This window comes from Tachyglossus aculeatus, chromosome 24, assembly GCF_015852505.1.
Source record: "Tachyglossus aculeatus isolate mTacAcu1 chromosome 24, mTacAcu1.pri, whole genome shotgun sequence".
In the NCBI taxonomy this organism is placed as follows: Eukaryota; Metazoa; Chordata; class Mammalia; order Monotremata; family Tachyglossidae; genus Tachyglossus; species Tachyglossus aculeatus.
The window spans coordinates 6,245,988-6,258,380 of record NC_052089.1 but is presented as its reverse complement, the minus strand read 5'-3'; the positions used below and the strand labels follow the sequence as shown (position 1 = coordinate 6,258,380).

At 48.4% G+C, this 12,393-nt stretch overlaps 1 protein-coding gene across 1 annotated transcript in view; it reads left to right on the top strand.

Annotated features, from left to right (window-relative positions):
- The window catches only part of SCP2 (sterol carrier protein 2), a 99,629-nt gene that overhangs the window by 53,444 nt on the left and 33,792 nt on the right, over positions 1 to 12,393 (top strand). Inside the window, exon 11 of the mRNA XM_038766078.1 lies at positions 1,112 to 1,219. Coding sequence (XP_038622006.1) covers positions 1,112 to 1,219 — 108 coding nt within the window. The remainder of the gene's footprint in view (positions 1 to 1,111; positions 1,220 to 12,393) is intronic.

Sequence of the window (12,393 nt, the reverse complement as noted above, 5' to 3'; positions counted from 1 at the left end):
ACTAATTCCCTTTATTTAAATTGACTTTACCAAATTTTGCTTTTTCTCGGGATTATTTCTGTTATAGCGGGAGGGATTCCTATCTTTGATCCATAGGCCCAATGGATTGCCGATTCGATTTGGGAGTTGTCCACTTAGGGGTGGTAGGCGGAGGCGTGGAAGAAGATGAGCTCCCCAAAGGAGTGGGTGCAGATTTTGAATAGAAGGGGACCCAGAACCGAGCCCCGAGGGACCCCCACAGTTAAGGGGTAGGATGAAGTAGAGAGGCCATTGGATTTGGCAACGAGGCGGTCATCGGTCACCTCGGAGAGAGCGGTTCCCGTGGAGCGGAGGGGGCGGAAGCTGGAAGGGTCAAGGAAGGCGTCGGAAGAGAGGAAGGGGACGCGGTCAGTGTCGACAAATCATTGGAGCGAGATGAATCACATTGATGAATTCAATGAATCATTGAATCACAGGAGGGAGATGGGGTGAAACCAGATGCGCTCTGGCAGGGCCAGAGACCTTTTTTAGGCCAGGGGAGATGTGACCTGGTTTGAAGATGGCGGTCAGGGAGGGAAGAGAGTGGGAGCAAGCCTGTATCGTCCATGGTAGCAAGCTACTTCTAAGGATCCCTGCTCAGCCTGCATCCTAGGTAGTTTTGGCGTCAGAAACCTTCACCGATCAACCAGTAGGAATTATTGAGCACTTGGCACAGAGCATCGAATGAAGCACTTGAGGTGGGGGGTAATAGACACAATTCTGGCCTTCAAGGAGCCTGCCATCTAGCAGGCGTCGCTGATGACATAGCCCCAGAAGGCGGAGGCAGGATCAGCGTCAGGTTGTCCTCTCAGGGGCTGTTGAGCCCCTGCCCGTCCCCCCAATTCTTCCCCTCACCGTCTCTGGGTCTCTGTCGTCCCTCACCTGCCCCCCGCCTTCCCAGGATCCCTTCTTGCCGTGGCTGTTTCCACCTGTGTCCGTCGGCCGTCTCACATTTTCGGTTTCCTGTCCTCCGGTGGAGGAGACTCGGCCTCCCCTCTGCTAGTCCCACACCAAACTGATTTTAGTCAGGCCCGGGCCCTGCTATTGCGAAGAAAGGAGTGTCTTGAAGTGTGTTATTTTGATTTTCTCATAGGGAAAGCGGGCGAACTGGTCGATAGAGGAGACAATACGTACGGAGGAAAATGGGTCATAAACCCGAGTGGGGGATTGATCTCCAAAGGACACCCTCTCGGAGCCACAGGTAACCTGAAATTAATAATAATAATAATAATAATAATAATAATGGCATTTATTAAGCACTTACTAAGTGCAAAGCACTGTTCTAAGCACCGAAGTTCCCAGAGGTATCTTCGTCTTGCCGTTTGGAAGCCCTGAATGTTTCAGACATTGCTTAGATGATAACTTGTACTTCCCAAGCGTTTAGTACAGTGCTCTGCACACAGTAAGCGCTCAGTAAATATGATTGAATGAATGAGTGAATGAATGAACTTATTCCTAAAGATTTTGGGAATTGTGTAGATGGTAACTTGGCGGTGACTTTGGGATTGGGGAAGCAGCATGGGTCAGTGCAAAGAGCCCGGGCTTTGGAGTCAGAGGTCATGGGTTCAAATCCCGGCTCCACCGATTGTCAGCTGGGTGACTTTGGGCAAGTCACTTCACTTCTCTGGGCTTCAGTGACCTCATCTGGAAAATGGGGATGAAGACAGTGAGCCGCCTGTGGGACAACCTGATCACCTTGTAACCTCCCCAGCGCTTAGAACAATGCTTTGCACATAGTAAGCGCTTAATAAATGCCATCATTATGATTATTATCAGTATCAGCAGACCTCTCATGGGAATGGATGCAAAACGTCCCTTATTCTACCATTACCGATGGCCCAGAGATTCCAAAGTCGTTGTCTGATAGGACTTTGGATTGACAGGATTTCCACCGGTGGTTTCGACTTACCACTGACGCTCACCACCCTGCTTCTTGGCACACCTCGGGATGGCTGTTGCGAAGAGTTCATAGTCCTTCGTCAATCAGTGAGGTTCATTGCTCACTTACCGTTTTGGACTAGGCACATGGGAGAGTTGGTAGATATTCCGTGAATAATCAGGATGATAGACAGAGGCAGCCAAAAAGACAGATTACGACTCCCTAATCCATTTTCAGGACGTGCCGTTCTTTAATCGTTGTCCAAATATTTGGTAATTGTAAAAATTTGAGAGGTCGAGACGGTAACTCCTTAATCCCCATTGATTCTTTAGATCGCACAGTGTTTTCCAATACCGCAGCCACGTTATTCTGAACTTCTTTTGCATAGTGAGCTTTAGTTCCTGGAATGTTTTTCATTGACCTTCAATCTTTCAAACTATGCAACTGCCATATTAGGCTGACTCCCTAGAAAAGTAAGAATCATTTAGAAAGACTCACCACGTGAGCGATTTCTTCGCCCATTGAAGAGGTGCAGACGGTTCTCTTCGGCACTGTGTCCTCTAGACGTGGGTTCTAATCCCGGCTCCTCCACGTGTCTGCCGTGTGACCTTGGACGAGTCACTTCACTTCCTCTACGCCTCTGTTTCCTCAGCTGTAAAATGGGGATTATGACTGCAAGCGCTACATGGGAAAAAGGATGGGGTCCAACCCAGTTATGCTGTATCTACCCCAGCGCTAAGTACAGCGCCCGGCATGTCGATGCTTAACAAGTTGCTTAATTAATAATTAGGATGACTGCAGAAAGGGGACCAGATTTTTGCAGGAACTGAGGATCAGTTCTCATCCGTCTCACGCTGGGGAAATCCAGTCTGGTTTTTTGCCGGATGTCCAGGTGATTTTAAACTCATCCCTCTAGACTGTAAGCTCGTTGTGTACAGGGAACATATCTACCAACTCTGTTGTATTGTGCCCTCCCAAGCGCTTAATTCGGTGTTCTGCATATGGTAAGCTCTCATTAAACATCACTGATTGATCTAGATTTGGCCCTAAAGTTGGTTACTCTCAGAGGTAAATGTGTCTTTTTTACTCTCAGGGCAAAGTTTAAGGTAGGTGTCCCCCGATGATGCATGTAAATTAATTAATTCATTCCATCGTATTTATCGAGCGCTTCCTGTGTGCAGAGCACTGTACTAAGCGCTTGGGAAGTACAATGAGTCTGTCTCTCGTGGTGGGAGAGGCCGGAGGGAGGTAGGGGTAATGGCAGCAAAGAAGAGCCCAGAGTAAACTTCCATCTGAGGAATCAATCCATGGCGTTTAGTGAGCGCTGACTTTGTGCAGAGCACTGTACTAAGCGCTTGGGAGAGTGCAGTGCAACAGAATTAGCGGAAACGTTCCCTGCCCAGGAGAGCTTGCAGCCTATAAGGAAGGGAGGTATTTGGGCAGATGATCGACAGGTATACCACCACATTTTTTTTAGTATGCATTAGCAACAACAGCAGTAAAATTGGGAATTAAATTCATTCATTCAATCGTATTGAGCGCTTACTGTGTGCAGAGCACTGTACTAAGCGCTTGGGAAGTACAAGTTGGCAACATATAGAGACGGTCCCTACCCAACAGCGGGCTCACAGTCTAGAAGATGATCTTGGAAATATGTTTTAAATAAAGTTATTTTTCCTTTCTGAAATATTAATAATAATAATAATGATGATGGCATTTCTTAAGCGCTTACTTTGTGCAAAGCACTGTTCTAAGCACTGGAGTAATGATGGCATTTCTTAAGCTCTTAGTGCAAAGCACTGTTCTGAGCACTGGAGTAATAATAATGATGGCATTTATTAGCCGCTTACTATGTGCTAAGCACTGGGGAGGATACAAGGTGATCAGGTTGTCCCACGGGGAGCTCACAGACTTAATCCCCATTTTACAGATGAGGGAACTGAGGCCCAGAGAAGTGAAGTGACTGGCCCAAAGTCACCGAGCCTTCAAGGGGCAGAAGCGGGATTTAGAACCCTCGACCTCTGACTCCCAAGGCCGGGCTCTTCCCATTGAGCCACGCTGCTTCTCCAAATTGGCGGGAATTAAATTGGTGGGGATGGGACGGTCGTTGCATGTTAAATCCAAGATGGTCTTGAATCAATTAGTGCTATTTATTGAGCACTTACTGTACGCAGAGCACTATACTAAGCACTTGGAAGACGGAGCCGGTGGACCTGTTCCTCGCTCGCAAGGAGCTTACAGTCTAGAGGGATGCCTTGGTTTGGGAGCAGTACAGTAATAAGAGAGAGGCAGTGTGGCTTAGATGAAAGAGCACAGGCTTGGGAGCCAGAGGACCTAGGTTCTAATCCCGGCTCCGCCACTCGTCTGCCATGTGACCTCGGGCCAGTCACTTAACTTCTCTGTGCCTCAGTTACCTCATCTGTAAAAATGGAGATTAAGACTGCGAGCCCCATGTGGGCCAACCCAATTACCTTGTATCTACTTTAGCGCTTAACAAAGACCATAATGATTCATTCATTCAGTCATATTTATTGAGTGCTTACTGTATGCAGAGCACTGTACTAAGCGCTTGGGAAGTACAAGAAATTATTATTATTATTATTAGTGCTACCGAGATCCAAATGAGATCCAAACAACCCAAACTATCAGGGAGTTTAGAAACCAGACTTGGAGCTTAGAGCTGGCCAGAAAATGGTTGAATTAGCAATGTGGTACTCTTGGGGGTCTTTTTTTTTTTTTTTTTTTAAAAAAAAAGGCAACAGGGAACTGAAACGAATTAACAGAAACGTGACCTGCAAGGGGTCTCCCGCCCCGGGCCATGGCCACGGCGAAAGGCCGAGACCCCCTTGGCCGCGGGGGTCTCCGGAGGGGGGCCCGAGGGGCACAGGGGACGGAGCGGCCGTGCTCACTGCTTTGGGGCAGGGGGTCTCCTTGTCTTCTCTTCCCAAGCTCCCTGTGCCTAGAGAAGAGAAACCGTAGAAGCAACCGAGCCTAGCGGGAGTCAGGGGACCTGGGTTCTCATCCAGGCTAGTCCTTAGGAAAGTCACTTATCCCCTCAGGGCCTCAGTCTCCTCATCTGTAAAATGGGGATTCAGGACCTGATCTCCATCCTGCTTAGGCCGTGAGGGCCTGGCGGGGCAGCGACTGTATCCAAAGCGATGATCTCGTATCTCCCCCAAGCACCACAGCCCCCTCCTCTGCCTCCCATCCTCTGGGGGTCCCTCAAAGCTCAATTCTGGACCCCCTTCCGTTCTCCATCTACACCCGCTCCCGCAGAGGACTCACTGCCTCAACTACTGTCTTTTGGCAGATGAGACCCAAATCTAATATCGTCAGCCTTCCCTGCAGTCTTGTTTTCATCCTCCCTGATTCCCAAGCCTGTGCCTTTGGCATTACCCCCCACTCATCTCTCTTTTCCTTTCTATGATATTTGTTTAGCACTTACTATGTCCCGGGCACTGTACTAAGCGCTGGGGCAGAGACAAGCTAATCAGGTTGGACGTAGTCCGTGTTCCCCATGGGGCTCGCAATCTTAATCCCCACTTTCCAGATTCATTCATTCATTCATTCATTCATTCAATCGTATTTATTGAGTGCTTACTGTGTGCAGAGCACTGTACTAAGCGCTTGGGAGAACAGTGCTTTGCACATAGTCCCTTCTAGACTGTGAGCCCGTTGTTTGGTAGGGACTGTCTCTATATGTTGCCAACTTGTACTTCCCAAGCGCTTAGTACAGTGCTCTGCACACAGTAAGCGGCGTGGCTCAGTGGAAAGAGCCCGGGCTTTGGAGTCAGTGGTCGTGGGTTCAAATCCCGGCTCCGCCAATTGTCAGCTGTGTGACCTTGGGCAAGTCACTTTGCTTCTCTGGGCCTCAGTTACCTCATCTGTAAAATGAGGATTAAGACTGTGAGCCCCCCCATGGGACAACCTGATCACCTTATATCCCCCCAGCGCTTAGAACAGTGCTTTGCACATAGTAAGCACTTAATAAATGCCATCATTACTATTATTATTATTTAATAAATACAATTGAATGAATGAACATAGTAAGCGCTTAATAAATGCCATCATCATTATTATTATTATTATTATTACAAGTTGGCAACATATAGAGATGGTCCCTACCCAACAACGGGCTCACAGTCTGGAGGGGGGAAACAGACAACAGAACAAAACAATTAACAAAATAAATAGAATAGTAAATAGTAAATATGTACAAGTAAAATAAATAGAGTAATAAATCTGTACAAACATATATACATGTGCTGTGGGGAGGGGAAGGAGGTAGGGCTCAGTCTGGGAAGGCCTCCCGGAGGAGGTGAGCTCTCAGTAGGTCTTTGAAGGGAGGAAGTTAGTTCATTCCTATAATAATAATAATGATAGTACTCGTTAAGCACTTACTCTGTGCAAAGCACTGTTCAAAGCGCTTACCGTTCGCCCTGGCCATGGTGGGTATCCAATCATTTCGGTCGACGCTGCTACAGGAAGGATGTTAGCCTGTGGAACGGTCTGTTACAGACACATACATATATATCTGCGTATACATAGATATAATAGTAATAATGATGGCATTTGTTAAGTGCTTACTATGTGCAAAGCACTGTTCCAAGCGCTGGATATGTGCGTTATACACAATTCAAAAGGAGTTGCCACCTCCCTAGGCCTGTCCACCGTACAGATGCTGGCCAGTTGGCAGCGTAGAAGGGAAGTCAGTCACCAAATCCGAGAAAGACGCCCCCCACCGCGAAGAATCAGTCAAGCAGTGGTATTTATTGAGCGCTTACTCGGTGCCGAGCACCGTACTGGGCACTTAGGAGGGGACTGACAATCCAGTAAGATGGACGAGTACGCTGCCCACCAAGGCTCACCGTGTAGGGGATGCACCCAAGGCCTGCTAGACGATGGCACTCACGCGACCGTGTCGTGGGGGACGACCCGCCCCGGGGACTGGCCGTGGCCACCCAGGCTCCAGACCTGTGTGACTGGTCCCCGAACTGTCGGGTGCCAAGCTTTGGGAAGGTACCTTGCAGGGGCCTGGGATGACCCATAATAATAGTACTTTTTGGGTGTTTACGCTGTGCTAAGCACTGGAATGGATCCAAGTTAGGTTGGGCACAGCCTCCGTCCCACCTGGGACTCCCAGCCTTAATCCCCATTTTACAGATGCGGTAACTGAGGCCCCGAGAAATGATGGGAGTTGGCCAGGGACGCCCAGCAGGGTGGAGCCGGGATTAGAATCCAGGCCCTTCTGACCCGCGGGCCCGGGCGGCGACCGCTGAGCCGCCCCGGCTCATCACCAAGACTGGTTTGAAAATAGGTTAAGTGCAGAATGGCGTACAACGAAGGAAGAAACAACCTGGCAGACACGTGAGCTGAAAAGGCGTGTGTCCCCGCCCTTGGCCCAGGCGGATGGGGAGGCCAGAGGATTTGGCGAGGACACTTCAATGGTCCCAATGCCCAAGTGCAACTGAGAAGAAGCAGCGGGGCTCAGCGGAAAGAGCCCGGGCTTTGGAGTCAGAGGTCAGGGGTTCAGATCCCGGCTCCGCCAACTGTCAGCTGGGTGACTTGGGGCAAGTCACTTCACTTCTCTGGGCCTCAGTTCCCTCATCTGTAAAATGGGGATGAAGACCGTCAGCTCCCTGTGGGACAACCTGATCACCTTGTAACCTCCCCGGCGCTTAGAACAGTGCTTTGCACATAGTAAGCGCTTAATAAATGCCGTTATTATTATTATTATTAGCCGAGGATGAGACCTTAGGAAATTGGAGGCCAAAAATACAAAGCCGTGACTTGAGATCCCACTTGTGTGAAGGTAGTTACTACCACGGTCAAAGCCCAGAAAAATGACTTGAGATTGTAAGCTTCTTGCGGGCCCTTTTCCAGATGCCACCGTGCGTCTTTCCATCCTTAAGAAGGGTGAAGGCAGACAAGAGACTGTTTCCTTTTGCTGGTGAGATTCTAGCTTAGGCTTCTAAATAATGCAGGCATGTGTGTAGAGCACTTTGTTGAGGCTTCCGAGGCCGTAAAGCATCACAGCTCCGAGAGTTAACTCCCCCGGCCCTCCCCAAAGTCCTGCCATAGCTGGCCCAACCCATCCAGCGAAGGCTCTGTTACACTCACTGCCCCCACTTTCTCTCGACCAATCTTCTCCTTACACTGCGGATGGATTTCTTCGCCGCACGGAAATCGCTCTCACAGCCGTCGCCAAGAGCTTCCTCTTCATCAGATCCAGAAGTCCCTCGTTCGTGACGGGCCCTTTGGACCTCTTCTTTGCTTTTGACACAGTTCATCACCGCCTCCCGCTCGAGACTCTTTTAAAACTTGCTTTCCGAGGCACCGTTCTAGACGGCCACGGCCCGGGGAGGACCAGGCTGGGCAGATGTTGCTTTGACGGTTCTCCATTCGTTATTCTCTCAAGTCCGTTGTTCTCGCGAGCAACCTTCAACTGCCGTCAGAGTGAACCAAAGTTTGCACTCTGTCCTATTCGATAGAGGACTCCGGGACCCGGTGGTTAGGGAAAAACAGCTCCTCCTTGATCCCTCGAACAATATTAATAACTATAGCATTTGTTAAGTGCTCACTGTGTGCAGGGCACTGTACTAAGCGCTGTGGTCGATACGAGCAAATTCATTCATTCAGTCGTATTTATCGAGCGCTTACTGTGTGCAGAGCACTGGACTAAGCGCTTGGGAAGTACAGGTTGGCCACATATAGAGATGGTCCCTACCCAACAGCGGGCTCATAGTCTAGAAATTGGGTTGGATAACGAAGTGTAGAGCCCCAGCTGAGAAGGGGTGACTGAAACACAGAATACAGAGCACATATTCCGCCTGCCTGGTAGGGAAATTTAAGGAGTTGGACAACAAAGTGGATTGCAGCCAATGAAGGGAGCAAGTACTGCTTTTTGAGTTAATATTAATAATGATGGTATTTGTTAAGCGCTTACTATGTCCCAAGCACTGCTCTAAGCGCTGAACAGTTCAGTTACTCTAGTTCAGAGTAAGCTCCAGTGCGTCATGATTGGAGGCCTTTTTCTTAGAAAATACATCTTTAGTCGGATGAAACTGGGCTTTTCCCTCCCTGAGTAAATTGCCTCTCAGGTAAAAAGTAAAATAGCTGTGACCTTTGCTTATTGGCTTCGTTGATATTGGCTAGATTTGGTTAAATTGAGCGAGAGTAGGAGCCTTAGTCAGTGGAAAGAAAACTGTGGAAACCGCCTCCTGCTTTTGAAGGCAAGGCCATTCCTGCCAAAAACAACCAGGGGTTTTGCTTGGAATCAATGAATAAAATCACACGGGAGGTCGCTCGCATGCTTGGCTAGTCAGATCATTTATTATAAATTCATTCATTCATTCATTCAATTGTATTTATTGAGCGCTTACTGTGTGCAGAGCACTGTACTAAGTGCTTGGGAAGTCCAAGTTGGCAACATAGAGAGACGGTCCCTACCCAACAGTGGGCTCACAGTCTAGAAGGGGGAGACAGAGAACAAAACAAAACAAAACATATTAACAGAATAAAATAAATAGAATAAATATGTACAAGTAAAATAAAAATAGAGTAATAAATACGTACAAACATATATACAGGTATATAAATGAAGAGTGAGATTACACAGTAGTTCTCTGTGGCTAAAACTGGGGAGTTGACTGTAGCATTTGGAAAAAGGAAACTGAACCGTGGATGTATTAAATACGTTGCAGCTTCGGTTGGACGATAAGATCAGAAAACACCGAGCTGCATTTCACGTGGTGTAATCTTCTGAGCTTCCTGTACATCTGTGTGTGTTTCCCTTTGGGCAGGATTGCCGTGTGTGGAGGAGTAAATGTTTATTATGCCTTTTGGTAGATTTCTACGTGGAGCAGTAAACCTTTTGGTAGATTTCGTGACCGATTTCATCGCGAGCTACTTTTCTCAGCTTCCCGTCCTCTCTCCCGTTGCCCTCCTTTTCTCATTCCGAGCCGTCTCTCGGGGGTTGCAGAAGATTAACTCTCTATCTGGGCCTCACACCTCATCCCTTCTCACCCTGGGAAGAGCCTGCTCACATCCATGATTGTGTCTTTAAGCTCTCCCTCTCCTTCCCGACGGCTTCTTTCCGTCCATCTTGGGTCACCCCTTTGGTGTGGCTTAGTGGAAAGAGCCCGGGCTTTGGCGTCAGAGGTCATGGGTTCAAATCCCGGCTCCGCCGGTTGTCAGCTGTGTGACCCTGGGCAAGTCACTTCACTTCTCTGGGCCTCAGTTCCCTCATCTGGAAAATGGGGATTAAGACTGTGAGCCCTAAGTGGGACAACCTGATCACCTTGTATCTTCCCCAGCGCTTAGAACAGTGCTTTGCACATAGTAAGCGCTTAATAAATGCTATTATTATTATTATTATTATTAAATCCCGGCTCCTCCAATTGTCAGCTGTGTGACTCTGGGCAAGTCACTTCACTTCTCTGGGCCTCAGTTACCTCATCTGGAAAATGGGGATTAAGACTGTGAGCCCCAAGTGGGACAACCTGATCACCTTGTATCCTCCCCAGCGCTTAGAACAGTGCTTTGCACATAATAAGCGCTTTACAAATGCCATCATTATTATTATTGTGGGGGAAATGGCCCGGGGAAGATTGGCTACAGCACGGGTCTGGACCCAGCAGGACCTGGGTTCTAATCACAGCTCTGCCTTTTAATAATAATGATGGCATTTTATTATTTACCTCCTTCCCCTCCCCAAAGCACCTGTGTATACAGGTGTATATATGTTTGTATGTATTTATTACTCTATTTTATTTGTACATAACCTATTTATTTTATTTTGTTAATATGTCTTGTTTTGTTGTCTGTCGCCCCCTTCTAGACTGTGAGCCCGCTGTTGAGTAGGGACTGTCTCTATATGTTGCCAACTTGTCCTTCCCAAGTGCTTAGTACAGTGCTCTACACACAGTAAGCGCTCAATAAATACAATTGAATGAATGAATTAAACGCTTACTACGTGCCGAGCACTGTTCTAAGCGCCGGGGAGGTTACAAGGCGAATAGGTCGTCCCACGGGGGGCTCCCAGTCTTAATCCCCATTTTCCAGATGAGGGAACTGAGGACCAGAGAAGTGAAGTGACTTGCCCAAAGTCACACAGCTGACAATTGGCGGAGCTGAGCCACGCTGCTTCTTGTCTACTCGGTGACCTTGGGCAAATCACTTCACTTCTCTGGGCCTCAGTGACCTCGTCTGTAAAATGGGGATTAAGACTGGGACCCCCACATGGGACAGGGACCACGTCCAACCCGATTAGCTTGTATCTACCCCAGTGCTGGCACACAATAAGCACTTGACAGGTACCATTTTTTTTGTATTCACTCATTCAGTCTTACTTATTGAGCGCTTACTGTGTGCAGAGCACTGTACTAAGCGCTTGGGAAGTCCAAGTTGGCGACATACAGAAACGGTCCCTACCCAACAACGGGCTCACAGTCTAGAAGGGGGAGACAGACAACAAAACAAAACATGTGGACAGGTGACAAAACATGTGGACAGGTGACAAGACATGTAGACAGGTGGCAAGACATGTAGACAGGTAACAAGACATATAGACAGGTGACAAAGCATGTAGATGGGTGACAAAGCATGTAGACGGGTGACCAAACTTGTAGATGGGTGGCAAAACATGTAGATGGGTGGCAAAGCATGTAGATGGGTGACAAAACATGTAGATGGGTGGCAAAGCATGTAGATGGGTGACAAAACATAGACAGGTGGCAAAACGTGTAGACAGGCATGTAGACAGGCGACAGAATGTGTAGACAGGTGGCAGAACGTGTAGATAGGCGGCAGAACGTGTAGACAGGTGACCGAACGTGTAGGCAGGTGGCAAGACGTGTAGACAGGTGACAAGACATGTAGACAGGTGACAAGACGTGTAGACAGGCGGCAGAACATGTAGACAGGCGGCAGAACGTGTAGACAGGCGACAAGACGTAGACAGGTGACAGAATGTGTAGACAGGTGACAGAACGTTTAGACAGGTGACAGAATGTGTAGACAGGGGGCAAAACGTTTAGACAGGCGACAAGACGTGTAGACAGGTGACAAGACGTGTAGACAGGTGGAAAGATGTGTAGACAGGTGGCAGAACATGTAGACAGGTGACAAGACATGTAGACAGGTGACAAGATGTGTAGACAGGTGGCAGAAGTGTAGACAGGCAGCAGAATGTGCAGACAGGCGGCAGAACATGCAGACAGGCGGCAGAATGTGCAGACAGGCGGCAGAATGTGCAGACAGGCGGCGAGACGTGCACACAGGTGACAGAATGTGCAGACAGGTGGCGAGATGTGCAGACAGGCAGTGAGCCGTGCAGACAGGCGACGAGACGTGTAGACAGGCAACAAAACATGTAGACAGGCGGCAAACCATGCAGACACGTTAAAAAGCAACCACCTTTTCCCCCTTCTCCCTTTCTCATTTAAACTTGATAAACCCGTTTTCTCCACCCACTGGCTCCATTTTCTCCCTTACCA